Source organism: Polypterus senegalus, chromosome 1, assembly GCF_016835505.1.
Source record: "Polypterus senegalus isolate Bchr_013 chromosome 1, ASM1683550v1, whole genome shotgun sequence".
NCBI lineage: Eukaryota > Metazoa > Chordata > Cladistia > Polypteriformes > Polypteridae > Polypterus > Polypterus senegalus.
This window is the reverse complement of record NC_053154.1, coordinates 69,115,398-69,140,397: the sequence shown is the minus strand read 5'-3', so window position 1 is coordinate 69,140,397 and position 25,000 is coordinate 69,115,398. Positions and strand designations below refer to the sequence as shown.

At 39.5% G+C, this 25,000-nt stretch overlaps 1 protein-coding gene across 6 annotated transcripts in view; it reads right to left on the bottom strand.

The window, feature by feature from the left end:
- Positions 1-25,000, bottom strand: part of pogzb (pogo transposable element derived with ZNF domain b) — a 187,406-nt gene that overhangs the window by 115,328 nt on the left and 47,078 nt on the right. For all 6 annotated transcript variants that reach the window (XM_039750228.1, XM_039750237.1, XM_039750266.1 and 3 more), the window contains exon 3: positions 4,806-4,958. In XM_039750228.1, the coding sequence (XP_039606162.1) occupies positions 4,806-4,958 (153 nt within the window). The remainder of the gene's footprint in view (positions 1-4,805; positions 4,959-25,000) is intronic.

The following is a 25,000-nucleotide window of genomic DNA, read 5'->3' as shown; positions in this document are numbered from 1 at the left end:
AGGAAACATTTTAAAAATAAAGTAACACGATTGTCAATGTAACCTTTTGTAAGTAGTGCCTGGAGGATTCAGTGTGGAGAAACTGTAGAGACAGCGTGTGTATTAACTTGTGGATTTTTCTGTGAGTATTTGGTGGCAGCGTCACAAAGTCGCTTCCGTAACACTGCGTGCATTTTTTTTTCTCCCTAAATAATAAAAACTATCTGCATCTAAAAACTGCATTTTGTGTTTACTTGTGTTATATTTGACTAATGGTTAAAATGTGTTTGATGATCAGAAACATTTTGTGTGACAAACATGCAAAAGAATAAGAAATCAGGAAGGATGGAAATAGTTTTTCACACCACTGTATATATATACAGTGGTACCTTGGTATACGTCCTTAATCTGTTCCAGATCCTTGGACTTATACCAAACAAATTTTTCCCATAAGAAATAATGGGAAAATGATTAATTCGTTTAAATGAAAAAAAAAAATCCTATTGTTATTTGCATATTATACATTGATGGGGTTGTATAAAATAATTTAAACACTGCTTAATACTAAAATACATAAATACAAAAGCAATTGGATGAAATAAATGAAAATGACTTGTCCGATAACAATGAGTTTAATTTTACTGCACAACAAAGGAGAGTGTTACAGCTCTTCCAAAGGAGCCTCTTCAGGCAAATGTGAAGCACTGCCGTTCTTCTTCTTCTGGCAGTCTTCAAACAAATCCCTAAAGCAGATTCCATCCAGACTACTGCCTTATTACATCCACTTACAGATCGTTTTGCACCCTGGTTAAAAGGACACTGAGGCTGTAGATCTTATATTCCTTTCCTACTTTTTAAATAAAAAGAATCATAGTCTTCAACAAATCCAAAACGCTTACCTTTTCGGCAATCATTAACATCTTCCGTTTGCACTTGGGCACAGCCCCTGAAGCAGTAGCAGATCGTTTTAGAGCCATAATGAAGGGCTTGACTATGCACAAAGATAAACACAAAAGAGCACAACTGTTTACACAGCGTAACACGTTGATGTTGAATGAGCGAGACGAGACTTCCTGGTTAACTTAACTGCGTGCTCTGATTGGTTAGCTTCTCAGTCAGCCGCCAATAGCGTCCCTTGTATGAAATCAACTGGGCAAACCAACTGAGGAAGCATGTACAGGAAGTAGTAGTAGTGGTGTCTGTAAAAGAAAATTTTAAAGAAAGTGGAACCCTGTCCTTCACCTGCAAAATTTCGGCAGGCAGCTCAGGTTTATTTTTTTTTTTTTACTGTGCCCACCATGGTAAGTTTCCACCTGATAAGTTCTTCTCCAAGGTCATAGCTGGTAAAGAAATTGTCACATGTGATATTGTGAGCCCGCAGTCCAGTAGTCATATCGAGGACTACACGGTTTACTTGATTTTTCTCAGAAAAAAGCCACTTGCATGTTTGCCTGTGTAAATCTGCAGATTCCATGCATAGCTGGTTTTTGCATCACGACCTGCCCAAATTTTTATGCCGTATTTCCCTGGCTTACTAGGCATGTACTGCCGGAAAGGGCATTTTCCACGGAAAGGGACAAAATGTTCATCTACTGTTAACTCTGGCCTTGGGTTGAACATCAGTGGAAGGAGCTGCACCCACCTTTCCCAGACATCCCTGATGGGAGCAAGCTTGTCAGATTTTTCTCTAGTTTCTCTGTTGTCAAGTCTAAGGACTCTTGATATCATTCGAAATGACTGAAGTGACATTGTTGCCCGGAAAATATTTCTGCCTGTTGACGCATCCCAGAGACTATCAGTGGCCTCATTGCTGGATTTGTAAACACCAGCAAGAAGAACAACACCAATATAAGCATCCAGGTATTCCTCATCAATGTCATTCCATATGTCGCCATGAACCTTTTTTCCTTCAAGGTTTGTCATAGCAATCATGACTTTCTTTAGTGACAATGGCATAAACAGATCAAAACATGTCTTGATGTCACTCTCGTCACAGCAAACCTTGTGATTCCAGGGGTCATTTTGATGACATTTGCAGCAGCTGCCCTGCCATGTAAGTCAGGAGGTACTGATCTCCAACAGATGTTACCACTTTTGGATTTAAACGTTTCAGCAGGAGTGAGTGCAGCTTCAGCATCGATGACCTCCTCATCAGACTAATCAGATGTGTCTGTGCCTTCTGGTAGATACTCTACAATGTCTTCCTCCTTGGAAACCTGCTCATCTGTATCACTATGCTGTTCTGTGTCCTCTGCCTAATTTTCAGAAAAGATATGATCCAGAGCTTGGCTTACTGTAAATGTTCTTCTCATTTTTGACTGCTGCAAACAGGAGATGTGTACCCTGCAAGTCACCAACGCTAAACTAAATTTGTCTTATGCAAGCCTTACATGTCTGTCTTTGTTTGTTCAGGTAAGGAGACACACAGGCAAAGAGAGAAGCCCCTCAAAGTGTGTTTATGATTTTTGTTTTGACCCTATTGTTTTATAACCTTAAATTATAACTGGGTCAAAACTGACCCTACCAACATAAAGGTAATAATTTTCACCAGAGCATTTTATAATTTAGTAAAATTGTTTTTTTTTTGTTTTATTTTAATTACAGATTCCTGATAAAGTCAAAAAGCTGTGATGCAATAAACAAAATTAGGTGCTGACCCTAACACAAGAGGAAGGAGATAGATAGATAGATAGATAGATAGATAGATAGATAGATAGATAGATAGATAGATAGATAGATAGATAGATAGATAGATAGATAGATAGATAGATAGATAGATAGATAGATAGATAGATAGATAGATAGATAGATAGATAGATAGATAGATAGATAGATAGATAAAATTTTGTCCAGCCGTATTTTTGAGTTTGGCGTGACATGATGTCAGATTTGGCTTTTTTTTCTGGTTTTTTTTTGTGTTGTTCCAATGCACATAAAGGAAATAAACATTTGTAACTGGGCCGAAGGTTTACCTTCCAACAAGACAATGACCCTAAGCAGACAGATGAAGGACAATGAAGGAGTGGCTTCACAACAACTCTGTGACTGTTCTTGAATGGCCTAGCCAGAGCCCTGACTTAAACCCAATTGAGCATCTCTGGAGAGACCTAAAAATGGCTGTCCACCAACGTTTACCATCCAACCTGACAGAACTGGAGAGGATCTGCAAGGAGGAATGACAGACGATCCCCAAATCCAGGTGTGAAAAACTTGTTGCATCTTTCCCAAGAAGACTCATGGCTGTATTAGCTCAAAAGGGTGCTTCTACTAAATCCTGAGCAAAGGGTCTGAATACTTAGGACAATGTGATATTTCAGTTTTTCTTTTTTAATAAATCTGCAACAATTTCAAAAATTCTTTTTTTTGTCTGTTAATATGGGGTGCTGTATGTACATTAAGGAGGAAAAAAATTAATTTAAATGATTTTACCAAATGGCTGCAATATAACAGAGTGAAAAATTTAAGGGGGTCTGAATACTTTCCGTACCCACTGTATATTTACACAAACATATAAAACTAGTTTTATTTTTATTCTCTCCTAAAACATGGCATTGCTTGAATGAAGTGATAAGTTGTATAGTTTAAGTTTCTAATGTTTCTACTAACTTTCCACAGTTTACAGGATGCTTTACTAGTGTTTTAGCCATCTTTATTTAAATTCACTGAGTAAGTTATTAGGAACACTAAACTAAAACTGGGTAGGGCCTCTTTTTACTATCAAAATAGCTTAAAAATTCTTTGTGACATTTTGAAAACATTAAGAATAGATTCTGGTCTATGAGACAGTATTGGATTAAGCAATTTCTGCAGATTTGCCGGCTGCACATTCACGTTGCAATTTTCCCATACTACCATACCTCAAAGTTGTTCTACTGGATTCGGATTCAGTGACTAGGAAGGCCACTGAAGTCATTCCAACGTTCATGAAACCAGCCTGTGATTACTTTTGTTTTGTGACATGATGCATTGTCATGCTGAAGTATCCATTAGAAAATAGGGAAATTGTGGCCATGAAGGGATGCACATAATCAGCAAAAATACTCAAACAGGCTGTGGCACTCAAGCAATGATTTATTGGTATTAATGGGTCCATGGTGTGCCAAGAAAACATTCTCCCACACCATTACACCATCGCCTGCCTGGACTGTTAAAACAAGGCAGGTTGGATGCATGGATTTACGGTGTTGGTGCCAAATTCTGCCTTAACAGAAATTTAAATTTACCAGCCCCAGCTATGCTTTTTCAGTTTTCAATGGTCCAGTTTAGGTGAGTCTGTATCTAATGTAGCCTCAGCTTTCTATTGTTGGCTGACTGGAATAGACCCCGACAAGGCCTTCTACTGTTGTAGCCCATCTGATTCATGGTTTGACATGTTGTATATTCTGAGATGCAGTGTTGCCCTTTTGTTATCATTTGGAACTCTAAACTCTACTGTTGCTAGTTTGTGGATGGATGGCTAGTGCCAGATGTTATGCTTTATTTGACATGTCAAAACCACTTGTTTCTTTAAGATGTTAACTTCTTTGAGTCTCTTAACAAAAACTTGATCTCAGTGCATTTGCTCCTGAAGTAAAACAACTGTGTAGAGTTAGTAGCCTTGCCTTTCAGATGTTCTTGTCATAAATTCTCAGTACTTAGTCAGGGGTTCAGATCTAATTTTGGCAGTTTTAACTGTTTAGACATTGGGCACATTAAGTGAAGAATGTAAAAATTAAACCTTGAAACGTCTGGCTGTATGTATATAGGTAGAATAAACAAAAAAGAAACGGTACAAAGGCAAAGATTTTCATCTCTCAAAATTAGCATGCATTACATAATACACTTACCAGTGGAGTTGTTAGCAAATACAGTCACAACAGTTTTTTTTGCTGCTTCGTTTGTTGGAGCTGCACAGTTAGACACAACTATGGGTGAAACTGAAACCGAGGATGCAGCTTGTGAGGCAAGTGGGGTTACTATAGACTGAAAACTAGTTGATGCTGTGTGAGGAAAAGAAAGAGAATTAGGGTTAGGATAAACACCTGGGGGTGTAAATTATAAATACATGTGGCAAGCATGCAAATATTTGTTTTGGCCTCATTCAAACTTCACATTGAAATTTATTATCTGCAGTTTGTTAACATTGCTAACAGTTAGTCAATGAATTGCCATAATATAATATTCAATACTAACATAGCTACATCTACATTTCTATAGCATATTTAAATAAAAATTATCTCCATTCACAATTGCGTTTTCACGTTGCTTTCAAAAGTATCTCCACCACAACTAAAATGACCAAAAATGCACATTACATAGTCATTCACTTATACGGAGGATGAGCACATCAGCAGAAATAATAAAGAACTGTCTTCATTGAAGGCATGGATACGCCGCCAGCCACATGATTTATCACAATTATTGAATTAATTATGAAGAAAAGAGCTGAGCTTTTTCAGTTTAAGCAAAAGAAAATTAACAGGAGTGTGATGGTGCGGGTCTGCCCTACACTAGCGTATCCCACCAGGAACCTCTTAAACCCACCACCGCCACGATAATGTTTTCGAGTGATGAGCTCGCGGATGAGGGCAAAACACACAAAAAGCAAGGGGATGGTGAAGTGCTTTTATTAACGCAATTCAAGAAAAGAAAAACAAGTGTTCAAAAAGTGCAGTGCTCCAAAATGTTCAACAAATAAATAAATAATCCATAAAAACAGTGGAAATTTGTAAGATAAATAAAAGGCTTACAAGAAGACTAAAATCAATGCTACAGCCAGCGCGTCATTGTTTCTTCCTGACTTGGATAGCCCAATACAACTCCCTCTTCATCTCCCCAGCTCACTCATAGCTCTCTCAACTGGTGGAGACACTAGCAGCTACGGTTCTCTCCTTTCAACCCCTGTATTAACCACCTTGAATGGCATCAGCCAAAACTCATGTGGTTGGATGTCCTCCAGTCTTCCTTCACGCTTGTAGTACTCGTCCCTCAGATCCCTGTTCTTCAAGGAACAGTCAGCGGGCATGATCCTCCCCTGGAGCACCAAATCTTTGCTTCTATGCAGGGCAAACAACAGCGCTGCCTTTCCACACACTGGCTGGCTGACTCGACATGACCACCCGCTGCTGTTCTCATGGCTCTTCTCTATGTTCTATTGGTTTTGTGTTCTCTCCCTTGCACTTGCACTTCCCTTTTTAATACGGGGATGTGGCACAGCTGCAGCAATCAGTAGCACCCAGCACCAATTTGGGTCACATGCAATCCTGCACCTGTGCACTAAGTGCATCATTGTCTGCTTCATCATAGTGCACGGGAACTGCTCTCGCCCAGCTACCATTCCCCCACCTCAAGACACGAGTCTAGTGATTATTCAAAAGATGCCAATCAGCCACGGACACGCACTTTACCAGAAGGAGACATGATTAAAGTGTTTAAAATTATGAAGAGAATTAGTACAGTGGGTTAAGAGTGTTATTTTAAAATGAGTTCATCAAGAACACAGGGACACAATTGGAAATATAAGAGTAAATTTCACACAAACATTAGGAAGCCTTTCTTTACACAGAGAACTATATGGAATAAGCTACCAAGTAGAGTGGTAGACAGTAGGACTTTATGTAGATTTTAAAAAATAGACTTGAAGTCTTTTTAGAAGAATTAAGTGGATAGGAGGGGCAAACTTTGTTGGGCTAAATGATCTGTTCTTGTCTAGTCTGTTCTAATAAATGTTTTCAAAAATATATGGCCTAGAAAGTGTTTTGAAAAATCTCAGTTTCTGAGGGTTAAAATGCTTTGGAAGTTTGGAAGATAGGTGAAAATGCTTAGTAGTAAGGATGTAACTTTAGCCTCCTGCCTGTGTATTATGTTTAAAGAAGCATTTTCAACAGTCCACTTTGTACTGCACTGTATTAACTAGTGTATACTGCATTTGAGAAAGGTTTATTAAAAAAAAAAAAAAGATGAAACATGCCTTACCCTTATCAACACCACCCGCAGAAGTTAAACTGATGAAGACACTCTTATTTTCATTTCAGATTCTTAGATTTTAGAGGCAAGTCAAAATTACAAGACTGACAAATGATGTTCATGTTCAACTGGGCTCAATGCTTTAAAGGAATCTGTTCATATTCCATGTACTTATACAATATACAGTGTTGCTTTTTAAGAAAAGAAAAAAAAAAAAAAACACATTCCAGGTCATTTCCAGGATTTTTACAATTAAAATGTAATGAAACGCTGTGGTTTTCACACATGACACTCGCAGTTGCTAGCCAAAGGTGCTAAAAAAGACTTTGGATTGCTGCTGTATATCACTTATGAGGTGACCCAGGACACATCTCATCTGATCATCTCTGGACCACTTCTGAGTCTTAGGCATTCAGATGAAGCCCTTACTTGCTTCTTTTCCTTTAGCGTTCTGGTTGAAGACCTACTTCACTGAGCAAAGTCTTGCCTTCATCAGCAAGTTTTTCAGAAGAGATGGGCTACATCTGAACAGGCAAGGCACCACGTCCTCTCAGACAAAACAGCAAAAGTAATGAATCTGCTTTGACTGTTTGAAATTCTTGTATGTTATATATCAAATCTAGCCAAGCTGGTCACTGAATTGTCTACACAAGTGTTTTACAAAAAAGTCACATGTAACTAGTAATAAACACATTAATAACAAAATGATGAGGGATTTATGTTCACAACTTAAGAAGTATCCCTATCATTAATTGTTACATCATTCAAACCCGTAACTTATAAAAAGGCCTTATGCAGTATCAGTGCTCTACCTAGTAATTTGTCCTATTTAAAGAATAATGATAGTAACGATTCTGATTTTAAAAAAATCTACATTGCTCTAGATTATTGTAACCCCAGGCTAGGATACAATCATTCTGCAGTGAGTACACCAATAGATGTGCACTTATAACAGCACTACAGTAACTTACCATAGTCTAACTAAAATAACTTGACTGCTGTTTCAAGGTGTCCCACCACTCTGATTAGGTTGTGTTCTTTCGCACCCTAAAATGTAGCTTTACTAATATAACAGCATTAACCAATAACTCTTTTTACATTAACAATCTTATTAGTGAAAGGAAAATACATTCTTACATTGAATGAAACATGGCTCAGTAGTTATGGTGTGGCAGTGTTAAAAGAAGCAGCACCTTCAAATTATAATTTTGCTCATTCGGATCACCAAGGTAAAAAAAAAAAAAAAAGGTGGTGTTTTAGCAAGTATTTTCTAGTGCCGAATAAACTGTAAAGCTACCAGTTTTGTTCATTCAAGTGTCTTACTGTAACTATTCAAGGAGTGATGCAGTCTCTAGTATTGAATATTTACAGACTCCCTAAATAATATCCATCCTATATTAAGGAATTTGTAGACTTGTTATATAGAAAAACAACAAATTATGTTTGGTCCCTTATTGTGGAGGATTTCAATATTCACATGGATATTCAACACGACCATAAAAGCAAGAGAATTTATCAGCTTACTGCCCTCTTTTGATCCTAGCCAGCAGATAAACCAGCCTACATATAAGGGAAGACAAATGCTAGATTTAGTAATTTTAAAAGGATTAAATGCTAATGTGAGGCAGATCCTGAAAATCTGTATCTCTGTCCATTTCTGCATTCTATTTAATACAGAAATACTGGTGACTAAAACTGAAGAGCACCATATTGTTAAAATCTTTATTTTAATGCATTAGGAGCATCTAATTTGCTAATACTCTGAACAGTAAGTCAAAATTTAGTGCTTGTCCTAGCCCAGATAACAATGTTACCAGTAAGGTGGAATATTTTTTTTCTAATGTGAGAGCTGTTGCACTTGGAAAACTCATAGTGTCAGATCTTAAGAGAAAATGTTGCAGGGCTGAGCTAAATTAAGAGTCTACTGTAGAATATTAAAGGCATGTATCTATACTAATAAAAGGCAAAGCCCTCCCTTCCTCCCTCCCTCACTCGCTCACTAATTCTCCAACTTCCCGTGTAGGTAGAAGGCTGAAATTTGGCAGGCTCATTCCTTACAGCTTACTTACAAAAGTTGGGCAGGTTTCATTTTCGAAATTCTACTCGTAATGGTCATAACTAGAAGCTATTTTTCTCCATTTACTGTAATGGAGTTGAGCTCGAAAGTAGTGGGGGGCGGAGTTTCGTGCGACATCATCACGCCTCCCACATAATCATGCAGTACGTAGAAAACCAGGAAGAGCTCCAAAAACTGCTGAAGAAAACATACATTATATAATTAAGAAGGCAGCGAAACAATTAGAAGCGAGTGAGTGACATATAAAACCATATTCAGCAGCTCACATGAACTGACGCAGTGCGCAGACAAAAGCAACAGTTCCAAAGAGTGCTGAACAAAAACCAATTACACTGCTACGCTCAAATAGACAAACCACCCGCCCGCAATAGTAGAGGCTTCGCCTCTAGCGCCGCTTCCGGGTTCAATTCGAGAGGGATGCACGAGTATGTACTGCGCTTCCCGATACATTTTAGCCTCGCATCCCCTTGGTTTGAGACGATGAAAAATATGCGGTTAACGCAGAAAGACAGATCACCAATTGAAGCTTTATGAATAATAGATACCTTATTCGCAATCAATGATTGTTTTGGTAAAGCCATACTCAGTGTATTCATTAGATGAACGGTAAAAAAAGTAAGAGCGAGGGGAGGATGACTTATTGAGGCACGCACGCAAAACCACAATAGCACACGGGCTTGATGTACTGTAGTGCGCGTCAACTCGATCTGAATTGCGATCACATTTGAAAAATATATCTTTTCAAGTTCTATTTAGTCCATATGTGTCAAACTCAAGGCCCGCAGGCCACATCCAGCCCGGCGTGTAATTTTATTCCACCTGCGAGATCATTTTATATATTATTGTTATTAATGGCCCGGGGATATGAAGCACTGGTAACACAATAAACTACAGATCCCATAACGCAGCGCTTCAGCTGCCTTGCGAACACTTACGCGTTAATCAAGTCTAGCTTATGATGCTGCAAGTTATTGTGAAGCTAGCCCACACGATGCCGAAGAGAAAAGGTGATTCTGAACATAGAGCCTTTAAAAACCGATGGGAGGCTGAGTATATGTTTACTGACATTGCCGGTAAACCTGTGTGTCTCATTTGTGGAGCTAATGTGGCTGTAATTACAGAATTTTATCTAAGACGGCACTATGAGACAAAACATCAAGATAACCTGAAAGACCTGAATGCAATGCACAAGATACAGAAAGCAGAAGAGTTAAAGAAGAATCTGACACTTCAGCAGACGTTTTTACCCATGCAAAATCACAAAGTGATTTCAAGTGAAGCTACTTTTATGGGAAACACAAATGCACCAGTGCAACTTGCCCCACTTTCCCTGTTGCCAAGTAATGTTGAACCAAGTCTGCACAACGGTGTTCCCAAATACGCACTTTGCTGATAAACTGAGCGCACTGCGCACTGAGTTCGCACGGCGCTTTGGTGACTTTGAAGAACAAAAAAAGAATTTTGGTTTGTTTCGCAACCCATTTGCTGTTGATGTGGAAACTGCACCTGTGCAGATTCAAATGGAGGTGATTGAGCTGCAGTGTAATGGCACACTGAAGGCAAAGTACGATACTGCACGGCCCGCACAGTTTATTCACTCCATTCCCGCAAAAATGCTCCAGCTCCGTCTACATGCGGCTCGAACCATGTGTATGTTTGGTACCACATATCTGTGTGAGAAGCTCTTCTCAGTCATGAAGACTAACAAAACAGCACACAGGAGTCGCCTCACTGATGAGCACCTGCAGTCCATCCTGAGAATCTCCACAACACAGAACCTCACACCAAACATAAATGAACTTGTTGCCAAAAAAAGATGCGAAGCGTGGGTATTCTGCTAGTAGCTATATATAATAAAGCAGTCCTTCCTGACAGGCAGTCCTATTTTTCTAAAAATCATAAATGATAATGCTGGAAATCCAAGACTGATTGTCTTCTAAACCCAGTTCATTCAATGGAATACCTCCTGGAAACGTCTGGCAAAACTTTTCAGGCTTTTGCCACATTTGTAAACATAAAATAAATATTAGGAATAATACAATACATTGTCACAAGAATGGACAAGAGACGTAAAATCGTTTGGGGCAGCCACCCATATATTATGCCCTGGCTGCAAAGGGGTTAAATTTTTCTGGAGTTATGTCTGGTTCAAAGTCCAAAACAGAACTCATGACATGTGGCAAAGATGGCTGCTTTAAAGGTCTGGGCAGGAAGTGACATCATCCTGGGTGGCAAAACCGGACGTGATGTCATCACGGGTGACAGAACCGGAATTGACGTTGTCACAGGCACCAGGACCGGAGATGACGTCATCTGGACAGATAGTGACATCATCACAGGTGCCAAAACCCAATGGAATTTACCATGAACTGTCCGCAGAAGATTGAGAGAAAAAGACAGTGCACCTCACCACCCCCGGTCAGATATGGAATTGTCAACTATTCAAACCCTTTAGCTGCCTCCCATGCACACGTGTGTGACAACATCCATCCGAATTGAATCCTGTAGAACCTCAGCATGCTCTCACTACAGAAAAATATTTCTTCACTGAAATAGGTTTTCCTGAACTCCAAAGAATAATTTCTCAACATAAAACATACACTTGTGTCCCAAACACATTCCCAACAGGTTTTTTAAAGCAATCGCAGATGAGATTGAGAGAACTCGTAATTCGATACCAGGGACTTCCCAGTTTGTCTAAAGACTGCAGCACTTAAACCCCTGGTTAAGGAAAATAATATTGACTTTTCTGTATTTGACAATTTTAAACCTATTTCTAACCTCCCTTTTAAAGTAAAATTCTAGAAAAAGAATTTATTCAGCAAATAAATAACTATTTAAATTGACATTCGACTGTTAATAAGTTTCAGGAAGATTCTGGAATAAATCATAGTACAAAAGCCGCACTACTTAAAAGTAGTAAATGACCTGAGAGTTTAATGCAGACAGAAGCCACTTATCTGTTCTTGTTTTACTAGACCTAATCGCAGCATTAAATACCATATACCACAGTATTTTTATAAATCGCCTTAGTCAATGGGTATGTCTCTCAAGCAGCATCTTAAATTGGCTTTCTCATTATACATATACTAAATTATTTAATAGTTGTGGTTATTGCAGTTCAGAGATAAATGAAATCGTATATGGCAAACCACAAGAATTTATTCTGGGCCTCCTGTTATTTTCAATCTATATGCTCCCAATGGCCCAGAATATTTTAAAACACAAGGTGAACTACCACAGCTATGCAGATGATTCAGCTTTACCTTTCTATAGCACCCTGACACTCTGGGCTGTCTGACCCAATATCTGTCTTGTATTTCTGAATGGATAAGTAGTAATTTCCTCAAGCTAAATAAAAAAAAAAAAGTTATATCTTTGTCATTAGTAAAAATGGAAATAAAGAACATATTAGAAATAAACTTGACCCCATAGAATATATCTGACCTATACTTTAAAACAGGGGTTCTCAACATCAGTCCTGGGGACCCCTTGTAGCTGCTGGCTTTTGTTTCAACCAGCTTCTGTTTTTAATTGGAATCCTGGGCTAATTAAGTGAACTGTTATAATGTTATTGCAAAGATTTCGTGTTTTGGGAACAATACAGAAATCAGAAAACTAGATTTGTTTTTAAAAAAAAAAAAAAAAAAAAGGTACTAAGCAGTTATATGGGAATAATGTATTTTTTTTTTCTTTTTAACAATATTTTCATCTTGATGTTCATTCTATTATTCCAGGTGTTCTAATTGTTTAATTAACACTAGAATTACCAGAGCCTACGAAAAAACTCGTAATTCCGTCCCACCTTAAACTGCTTCTTAAATCCCTTCACACCTCTCCGCCAGCCCCTTTTGTCTTCTAATTGTGCCGATAAAGAGAAGCAATGAGCAGCCGGCTATTCCATCCCCCCACCAATTTAGAACGTGCACGAACTTCTCTTAGCTCATGCCTTGATTGAGTATCTGGGAGTGAAGTGGAGTTTTAGAGTGGAAATAATAGATCGTTATTTGGAACACACGCATTTCATGTCTGTTCAGTTTCTACAGTAATCTGTGTCAACACATTGTTAAAACAGAAACGTTTTTTATATTCTAGTAGTAGATGACAAAATGTAGGCATAAACTATATAATGTATGAAGCCTGAAGTCCAAATAGCAAAGAAACATTTTCACAAGAATAACACAATTGCGCTTTTATTCAAAATATAACTGCAGAAACAAAAGGCCGCCTTAACATGCGACATTGACACCAGTTTACTGTAACTGCCTCCGTGGTTCAATAGACTCAGCCCCCGCTTGGGAATCAAGAGGTCACGAGTTCGATCCTGCCCCTCCGTTTTGAGAAGTAAACTGCTCTTAGTCTTACTGTTTTAGAATAAAAGCATACATTTGATTTCAGTCTGTAACAGCCGGTGCAATTTATGATCCTTGTAAAGGTTAGCTTTTTTTTTTATTCACTTTTCATTCTCTCAGTCGCGTTCAGAATCAATCCATACAACCCCATCTGACACGGCTGTTTTCACTAAAGACGCGCTATAGCTCTGCATACTAACGCCAAACCTAACCCCCCGCCCCGGGTTCTGACACACAAAAGCTGGCGAAGCTGCCTTCTTCGTATCTCACCGTCACTTGCTTTTCTTTTTATTCAGTTTTATTGAGTGTTCCTGCCAGTCCCCGCATGTTGCTGTATGCTGTTTCTTTTGTACTCCAGGACATGCAGAGACCAGTAAGTTCGGTGCTATATGCAATCATCAGACACTCCCCATCTGCCCGTGTCGTTCAAACACAGGAACATATATTGGTGTAAAAGTATAACAAAAGTGCACTTTTATTCAAGTGCACTTTTTCCATCGCCTTTTCCTGTAAGAAGCACACTTCTCTCTATGCTGTGGTTTCTATTACACACCTGAAAGAAAGAGACAATACATGTGAACATATCCAGCATACAGCAACATGCGGGACTGGCAGGAACACTCAATAAAACTGAATAAAAAGAAAATCAAGTGACGGTGAGATATGAAGAAGGCAGCTTCGCCAGCGCCTGTGTGTCAGAACCGGGGGCGTTAGTATGCATCGTGGTACAACGCAGAGCTATAGCGCCTGTATTCTGTTTCTTTTGTACCCAGGGCACGCAGAGGAGAGAATAGTAAAGAGCAGTAAGTTCGGCGCTATATGCAATCATCAGACACTCCCCATCTGCCCGTTGTTTTGTTATACTTTTCAATACTTTTATACTGCTCAAACGGGCATGCTCAAAAATACACGTAATGCCACGAAAAGTGCACGCAGACACTTCATTTCAAACAAAACAAGTGCACTTTTATTCAAAACTACCTGTATAACCAAGAAAAAGAAAGCAAGTTACAGTAGGCGATTGATACGACAGCTTGCATGGTGCAATGCTAAGAAGTGCAGATTTTCATTCCGTGCTATATAAAATCATCACATTCAAATATTAACAGTTCCCACACACCCAAGGACCGTCCTTCCTACATTTACGACACGTGTACTTGTTGCCGTGTACACACCTCTCTGTGCTATGGTTTCTATTACACTGAATGAGCACCTGACACTGTACTTTCTTCCCTGGGGGAAGGTCCCGCATCAGAGAATTTCCAGTTCCTGCATAAATTCACACCCGATCTGACGCTGTTCGCTTTCAAATAATATTGCATTAGTGCGATTATATTTTCACATATATTGTCTCTTTCTTTCAGGTGTGTAATAGAAACCACAGCATAGAGAGAAGTGTGTACACTGCTTCTTACAGGAAAAGGCGATGGAAAAAGTGCACTTGAATAAAAGTGCACTTTTGTTATACTTTTACACCAATATATGTTCCTGTGTTTGAACGACACGGGCAGATGGGGAGTGTCTGATGATTGCATATAGCGCCAAGTTACTGGTCTTTACCATTCTTTCCTCTGCATGTCCTGGAGTACAAAAGAAACAGCATACAGCAACATGCGGGACTGGCAGGAACACTCAATAAAACTGAATAAAAAGAAAAGCAAGTGACGGTGAGATACGAAGAAGGCAGCTTCGCCAGCGCTTGTGTGTCAGAACCCCGGGGGTGTTGGCGTTAGTATGCATCGTGGTACACTGCAGAGCTATAGCGTCTTTAGTGAAAACAGCCGTGTCAGATGGGGTTGTATGGATTGATTCTGAACGCGACTGAGAGAATGAAAAGTGAATAAAAAAAAAGCTAACCTTTACAAGGATCATAAATTGCACCGGCTGTTACAGACTGAAATCAAATGTATGCTTTTATTCTAAAACAGTAAGACTAAGAGCAGTTTACTTCTCAAAACGGAGAGGCGAGGATCGAACTGTGACCTCTTGATTCCCAAGCGGGGGCTGAGTCAATTGAACCACGGAGGCAGTTACAGTAAACTGGTGTCAATGTCGCATGTTAAGGCGGCTTTTTGTTTCTGCAGTTATATTTTGAATAAAATCGCAATTGTGTTATTCTTGTGAAAATGTTTCTTTGCTATTTGGACTTCAGGCTTCATACATTATATAGTTTATGCCTACATTTTGTCATCTACTACTAGAATATAAAAAAACGTTTCTGTTTTAACAATGTGTTGACACAGATTACTGTAGAAACGGAACAGACATGAAATGCGTGTGTTCCAAACAACAATCTATTATTTCCACTCTAAAACTCCACTTCACTCCCAGATACTCAATCAAGCTGAAGTTCATGCACGTTCTAAATTGGTGGGGGGATGGAATAGCCGGCTGCTCCTAGCTTCTCTTTATCAGCACATTTAGAAGACAAAGGGCACTGGCGGAGAGGTGTGAAGGGATTTAAGAAGCAGTTTAAGGTGGGACGGAATTACCAGTTTTTTCGTAGGCTCTGGTAATTCTAGTGTTAATCCATTGTTTTCTAATTAGTGGGTCTGACGCTAAAGTAGTTGCAGCCTTTGATTATTCAGTGTTGTTTGCCTGGGTGTCTAGACGCTCTGCTTGTTTTTAATTGTCATTATTAGGATACAATGAAGGCAGCAAACTGCACAGAGAAAGGGTCAAATATAATGAAAGTAACAAAACTGAGTTAAGCATTTAAATCTCTAGCAAAAATGGAAATATGTCTAAATGTCATATAATGTAAAAAACATGCTGCAGTGCTTTCTTAATGTAGAATAAGAGAAGAGAAAAAATAGCAGCAAATTAAATGAGACCAGTGTTAGCAGGTGTCACTGATAATTAATCTGGTTGAAGCAAAAAACTGAAGCCACAGTGGGCCCACAGGACTGAGTTTGAGAACCCCTGCTTTAAAAATCACATAACTAGATTACTAAGACTCATTTATCCATTTAGAGAACACTGCAAAAGTCAGACCTCTTATAATATTGCAAGATGCAGAGAAACTAATTTATGGTTCTACAGAGGGGGGCCCAGAGGGGACTGGGCGGTCTCATGGTCTGGAATCCCTACAGATTTTATTTTTTTTTCTCCAGCCGTCTGGAGTTTTTTTTTTTTTTCTGTCCACCCTGGCCATCAGACCTATGTTAATGTTGACTTATTTTTATTTTTTACTGTGTTTTCTATTTTTCTATTCGCCATTTTGTAAAGCACTTTGAGCTACATTTTTTTGTATGAAAATGTGCTATATAAATAAATGTTGTTGTACAGTATTTTTAATCGGTAAAATTACTATATCAGCATTCCAGACAAAAATTCAAGGAGTCAGCGGTTTCTAAAAGAAAAAAATTTGGAGCCAATAATCATGATTTAGGTACCAAATAATTAAATGTATAAAATATTAAGCTTGCAGTCACTTCTAAAATTTCTAACTTCCATGTATGTGTGCCTAATTATTTTCCTTCGTTTGTGCAGTGTATCCTTCTCTAATGCTTTTGTGTCCATCTTGATGACTAAGGTTACTTAATGTCATTATAACTTTCAAACTATGCACAATCATTAAGAACCATGTATTTTTCTGAGTCTATCTCACTGACGATCAGAATTTTAGTGTCAGAGAACCAGCCAGTGTAATTTGGTCTTCTTTTACTCGTGTTTGAAATGAGCCAGCATTTAAAACATGGCTCAGGATCAAACTGCTCAAGTGATGGGCCTTCTCTGCTGATCCTGACTAAATCCTCCAAAGGCTGAGACACTGAGTAAGTTTTTCACACTTTTGATTTTATTCTGCTCTGTTCTGAAAATCCATGTTCACACTGAGCTGCTGAAATAGGCACAACACACATGAGCTCAACAAGACACAGAATATTGTGGAAAACAGACAATAGTGCACTGACAGTATTGTTGTAAGACTTGTCTAAGAATTTACTTTTAATCAAATTATTTTAGTAATCTCCATTCCATTTGTAGAGCCCTGACATTACATGTGTTCTTCAAGAAGATTCCTTCATACCAGTTAAAGAGTCAGTCTCATTTTATCCAAAAGTAGTTAAATCACCTGGCTATGAATAATGATAGAAGATTGAGAAACAACAACTGACTGCAGACACATGTGAGCTGTCTTGCTGTGTATTACCACTCATATTTTCAAACTGTAACCTGCACCGTTTTCTAAACATGCAACTGAAGGTCATCTCTAAAGTTGGGAAGACTTGTGTCTTTAAGTTGGACAATCTGAACGTTTATTACTGTATTGGTCTTACTCACTGACTTTCCCAGCTTTTTGGTTTTCAGTCTGTCTGAGATCTGTGCGTTATCCTGGGGCACCACACATACTCATGCTGGGCAGGTGATTCTAGCCTGGTGTACTGCAGAACCCTCTGCAAAATTCCACTACTTAACACTAGAATTACCAGAGCCGACGAAAAAACTCATAAATCCGTCCCACCTTAAATCGCTTCTTAAAATCGTTCACAGCTCTCCACCAGCATCTTTTGTCATCTAAATGTGCTGATAAAAATCAGGCTGCAAGCAGCCGCTATTCCATCCCCCCACCGACTTAGAACGTGCACAAACTTCTCCCAGATCATGCCTTGATTGATTTTCTGGGAGTGAAGTGGAGTTTTAGAGTGGAAATAATAGATCGTCGTTTGGAACACACGCATTTCATGTCTGTTCCGTTTCTACAGTAATCTGTGTAAACACATTGTTAAAACAGAAACGTTTTTTATATTCTAATAGTAGATGACAAAATGTAGGCATAAACTATATAATGTATGAAGCCTGAAGTATCCAAGAAATAATTTCACAAAAGGTAAAAAATCAAACACAACAATTGCGCTTTTATTCAAAAATATAACTGCAGAAACAAAAAGCCACCTTAACATGCAACATTGACAGCTGTTTATTATGACTGCCTCCATGGCCCAGTAGAATCAGCTGCAGACTGGGAATCAAAAGGTCGCGTGTTCGATCCAGCACCACTCTGTTTTGAGAAGTAAACTGCTCTTAGTCTTACTATTTTAGAATAAAAACATACATTTGATTTCAGTCTGTAACAGCCGGTGTAATTTATGATACTTGTAAAGGTTAGTTTTGTTTTGTTTTTTTTTTTTTAGTCAGTTTTATTATCTCAGCCGCGTTCACGAGCCCAAACACACCCCACCCTTACATCTGACACTGCTGTTTTCACATAGACGCGCTGTAACAGAGGTAAACTCAGCTCCCTTCTACATCGGAGCAAGAATGCACATACAATTGCTTGCATACTAAAGTGTCAGCAGGCACTTTTCGTGGCATTACACACATTTTTGAGCATGCCCTCGGCACACTACTTGTGACTTTAGGCTTTAGGAAGTAAGTAAATAAATAAAGGTAAATCGTGTCATAAAATGATTTCTTCAAAACGTCGAATGTTATTTATTTGGCACGGACATGCTCAAAAAATATATGTGTAATGCCACAAAAAGTGCATGCAGACATGTCCGTCCCAAATAAGTAACAAAAACTGAAATACAAATGTATGTTTTTATTCTGAAATAGTAAGACTAAGAGCAGTTTACTTCTCAAAACGGAGTGGTGCTGGATCGAACTCGCAACCTTTTGATTTCCAGTCTGCAGCTGATTCTATTGCGCCACGGAGGCAGTCATAATAAACGGCTGTCAATGTAGCATGTTTAGGCGGCTTTTTGTTTCTGCAGTTATATTTTTGTATAAAAGCGCAATTGTTGTGTTGGATTTGTACCTTTTGTGAAAGTATTTCTTGGATACTTCAGGCTTCATACATTATATAGTTTACTAGACATTAAGCCCGTTACAATAACGGGCGCTAGAACAGTAGTGCATAAACATTAGTAGGAACAGTCTATATTAAATGGCAAGGGACCTTGTATGTGGCTGTAATATGTGTCACTGTATTGTGTGCATTTAATTTTCTCTCTCAGTAATACTGGTTTGTATTTCCGTAAAATGCCAATAATTTTGTATGACAGTAATACAGTGGAACCTCGGCTCACGACCATAATTCGTTCCAAAACTCAGGTTGTAACGCGATTTGGTCGTGGACCGAAGTAATTTCCCCCATAGGATTGTATGTAAATACAATTACAGTGATCCCTTGCTATATCACGATTCGACTTTCGCGGCTTCACTCTATCGCGATTTTTTTCTCATACACGCTTACGTCACTACGCATGCGCTTTCTGAGAACTTTTATCTAAGCCCCACGATGGCGCCTTAACGTGCTGCTTTTTCTAAGCCTTCTGACAATAAAACTAAGCGCCGGAGGAAGATGCTTACTATCCAGGAGAAGGTGATATGATTAAAGATGGCAATACCCTACAAAAGCCTCCTCACACATATGAAAAGACAGCACTAGCAACTGCCTATCAAGATGTTCTTCAGCCGCGCACCCAGACACCCACTGCCTACTCTTAGTACTCCTTCACTGAAGACAACAACACACCTGCTGAAGATACTTCACCACAAGACTCTCCTACTGAGGTCATGCCTTCAAAGGTTAGTGGTTGTGTGCAATTAAATGTACAGTACAATAATCTACTATATAAAAGCGTTCAGGATTGTCCTTCCGTCCCGTGAATGCAAAGCGAAGGTATTCAGCTTATTACAGACTTACTACTTGCGGCTTGAGGTACGAAGCGACGTGATTTGAGCGGAGTTCTGGTGCTCTCATCCTTCCCTTTTGTGTGCGATGCGCTGGAAAAATAGACAAAATGATGTCTCTGGAAATAATTAATGTTGATGGAGTACAAATGCCTCACCACGTAGTAAATATCAGGGGAGATGGTGCTTGCTTATTCTCATCTATAGCTTATTTAGTGCATGAAACTCCGCCTTTAGCGGTACAGATTCGGGCTGACATTGTACGACTTTGGACAGGCACTTGAGGGGATAAAAAAAAAAAAAACGTAGGTTCTCGGGAGATGTTATGAATGGGCACTTTGATGTTCTCATTCTCTACACTTATATGCCTGATGTACACATGGAGCGCACAAAAATTGAGGATAAAAGTCGGTCGCCTTTAAAAGGCGAAAAGCGCTTTAGTAAGATGATATTTGTAACGTCTAATATGTCTTATTTTGTCTAATATATCGGGTAATACGAGTGTAATGGTGACTAAGGGTGTTATTTCATGTCTAGAGGGCTCTAATAATGTTAAAAAATGTATTTAGAAGGTCGTAAACAGGTTTTCTATATTCTAACTGCGAAAATATTCGATTTATAAATAAAGAATCCTACTTCGCGAAAATTCATTTATCATGGTAGAGTCTGGAACGGATTAACCGTGATAAACGAGGGTTCACTGTAATCCATTCCAGACCGTATGAACTGTATGTAAATATATATTTTTTTACGTTTTGAACCACAAATATAGTTAATTATACCACTGAATGCACAGCGTAATAGTAAACTAAATGTAAAAACATTGAATAGCACTAAGAAAACCTTGAACAACTGAGAAAACTAAGACTGGAAGAGTTCGCGCTATAGCCTTATGACCCGCTCGCTAAAAACACTTTTTTTTTTAAATGAGTTTTAAGCACAGGGAAAAAAATGAACATTTGAAAATTTAATAAACAACCAAGAAAAGTAACAGTGCAACGATGCACGTGCACACCTGTGTGTGTGCGTGACTGTGTGTGTGTTCGTGTGTGCGTCCCTGTCTCTCATGCGCCTGTGTGTGTCTGCACAAGGAATGCACAGGAAGAGACTGAACACGTGCCGTGTGAACCCGCGCATGTGCACTTCACCAGAAGACACACACACACGGACACCTGGACACACACAGGGGTTTTATTAAAGAGGATGCCTACATTTTGTCATCTACTAATAGAATATAAAAATGTTTCTGATTTAACAATGTGTTTACTCAAATTACTGTAGAAACGGAACAGGCATGAAATGCGTGTGTTCCAAACAACGATCTATTATTTCCACTCTAAAACTCCACTTCACTCCCAGAAAATCAATCAAGGCATGAGCTGGGAGACGTTTGTGCACGTTCTAAGTCGGTGGGGGGATGGAATAGCCGGCTGCTTGCAGCCTGATTTTTATCAGCACATTTAGAGGACAAAAGACGCTGGTGGAGAGCTGTGAACGATTTTAAGAAGCGATTTAAGGTGGGATGGATTTACAAGTTTTTTCGTAGGCTCTGGTAATTCTAGTGTTAATGGTCCGTCTGATGTGCCTTTGATTGTGAGAACACAACTGTCAATAGCTGCTACGGCTTAAGGGCAAAATCAAAGAATTATTCTGAACTGCAACACTTAACTTTGAGAATTCCCTAAACAAGTCTTGGAGAAAGTAGCAAAATGCCATAAAAGGCAATTTCTCTATTTGCTGCGCAATGTGCCTTGTTCTCCCTTTAATGTCAAGTGTTTTTTGAGTTTGCAGCCAGGTGTTCCATATGGTAATGCACAGCTGTACTGTGAGATATGAGTGTAGAAAAGTGCCCAGTAATTGTGGAGCAATGTTTATATCTTTTTGATAGAAGAAAAAGTAAAAAGCATCAGCACAGTTAGTTTGGAGAGCCTTCAGCATGACTTCAGAGAATAGAACAAGCCAGCACCTTCAATCCTGACACAACACTTTGAATTTTCTGCCTTTAAAATTCCTACAAATTTTTTTTGACTTTTGAGTACGATTTCGGTATTTCCGCTTTGTCTTGACGAAATCTATGATTGCACATCTCTGACTGTGTTCTTTTTTCATTGATATGAGGGAGGCACGGTGGTGCAGGGGTTGGTACTGCTGCAGCACAGTTCAGGTCACCTTTTAGCCACAGTAATCGGTCCAGTATAATTGGCAGACATGTCCCTAGCCCTTAGTGACACTTTAAAGATGACTGCACCATTATAATCCAGTCAAATCTAGTTCAGTTAGTCATTCCTCATTGACTGTAATGCTGTTCGCCAAGTTTGGCAAATATTGCAAATATTTCTGTGATTTCGGGGAATTCACAGCAAAGCAAACTCGGTAATGTTCGATCATCACTAGCTAAAAACAAAGGACCACTTATGACATGAAGGTGGATTAGTACATTTATTTTAAAGATTTGTCTTTTAATTGTCTTTATACAGAGTAATTGGGTGTCAAGCAATCAATTAATTATTACTATCCTTACATATAATTTGAATAGTATCCATATGTATGGTGTTCGCGTCAATACCCCGTATGTATGACAATGTACAGTGTTTGCGTCAGTACCCTGTATGTATGACGATGTATGGTGTTCACGTCAATACCTCGACTCAATACAAGTTAGAACCATGCAATGGGCCTCTGCCTCTGTAGTAAGAACATAACGTGGCAAACACGGACGCAGTATTGAATGATTGGCTAAGAATGTTCGACTGTTACAGTGACGCTGCTGGATGGCCGAGTATAGTAAGTCGGTGTTGGTTCGAGCAGGTAACAGTAAGTTCAGTGTTTTAAAATGTGTTATTTAATTGAGCTGACGTATATGAGCCAGGAGAGAATTCACAAGTTCAGGAGCACTATGACAGACGCTGGAGCTCCCATAGAATAGAGTCTGACGTGTGGTACAGAAAGTACAGCTACAGATGAGGATCTGAGTGAGTGAGAGGGGTATCAGTCTGTAGGACAGGGGTGCCCACACTTTTTCGGCTTGCATGCTTCTTTTAAGTACTGAGTATACTTTATACATAAAATGTATGTTGTTGTACCTTGCAGAACTGAATAACCTTTATGGCACAATTACAATTTAATACATTTATAGCCACTACAGTATTTGGATTTAATAATCGTTATGTGGGAAAGGGCCGACTCGCATAAGTACGTACAGCTGAATGATGCAGTCAAGAAGCTTTTGAATTCAGCTGAGTGAAAAATGACGGCTCTCCGATTAACTGCGATTTTAGTTCTCTCTACTTTCTCTTTCTCGGATCGCTTTTTGGAAGGACATCAGTTTCATACTTTTTGTGAACAGTTCAAAAGTGCCTTTCCACATTTTCCTTCTTTGGAATAGCAATGATAGATTGACAGATCAGACAAATGCACTTCGATTGTCACATTGTGAGAAAAAAAATCCTCTTCCAATTCCACATCTAGCCCATACCCTCCCCAAACAAATCCCTCCTTGATCGAACCCCTGCGATAGATGAAAATCCGCAAAGTAGAAACCATGTGTTTGTATGGTTATTTTTATATATTTTAAGCCCTTATAAACTCTCCCACACTGTTAACATTATTAGAGCCCTCTAGTCAAAAGTTTAAACTGTGCTCCATGACAAGACAGATATAACAGTTCTTTCTCACAATTAAAAGAATGCAAACATATCTTCCTTTTCAAAGAGTGTGTGTCAGGAGGAGAGAGAGAGAGAGAGAGAAAAGGAAACAATCAAAAAATCAATACGTGCTTTTGGGCTTTTAAGTATGCCGAAGCACCGCGATAAAGCGGCATTTTTTAGAGAAGCGTCCGTATCCTTTAGGCAAACAGCCTCTGTGCAAACAGCTCCTCTGCTCACACTCCCTCCGTCAGGCGCAGAGAAAGACAGAGAGAGAGAGAGAGAGAGAGAGAAAAAAGCAAACAATCAAGCACCGCGCGGGAAGCATATTGTATATCATTGAGAAGTTTTATTTAATACGTAATACGTGCTCTGATTGGGTAGCTTCTAAGTCATCTGCCAATAGCGTCCCTTGTATGAAACCAACTGGGCAAACAAACTGAGGAAGCATGTACCATAAATTAAAAGACCCATTGTCCGCAGAAATCCGTGAACCAGCGAAAAATCCGTGATATATATTTAGATATTGTCGTGGATGCCAGGGGCGATGACCCGGCCGGGATGCCTTGGAAGACCGGAAGTGGGCGTGCGCCCATCTGGGACCACGTGAGGGCTGCCTTCCTGGTTTCTTTGGGGGCCACGGGTACAGGGCATGGAAGCTCCACCCTGTAGGGGCCCGTGGTCACCGCCAGGAGGCGCCCCAATGCCTTGGGGACCTGTTACCCCAGCACTTCCGCCACACCAGGAAGTGCTGGGGGGAAGATTTAGGGAGGACAGCCGGCACTTCCGCCACGCTGGGGCGTGGCCAACGGAGGAACGCCGGGAACACCTGGGGCTCATCCGGGGACTGCATAAAAGGGGCCTTCTCCATTCATTCAGCTGGAGTCGGGAGGAGGCAGGACGAAGCACAGAGGAGGTGTGGAGGCGGCCCGAAGAGAGGCATTTGTGGCCAGGACTGAGTGCATTGGGGTGTTTTGTACACTATTGGGTCTTAGTGACCATTATTTGGGTCTGTGTGACCAGTGAACTTATTTGTAAATATTGAAAATAAACGTGTGGTGGTTGAGTAACAACATGTCCGCCTGTCTGTGTCCGGGTAGGCTCCACAATATGCTTACATTTAAAATCCGCGATGGAGTGAAGCCGCAAAAGTCGAAGCACAATATAGCGAGGGATCACTGTAAATTGGAAGGCTAACTAGATCACAGCTGGAGTTTTTCAGTAGCTCACGCGTTTCATCGTGCGTGCGGGATGATCAGTGTGTTAGAAGAAAAGAGATCTCAGATTGGCTGCCCTGTATGTCAATCAAGTGGCAAATGCCATAGGGACGATATATGATAGACTAAGCAGCGGAGAAGTAGTGT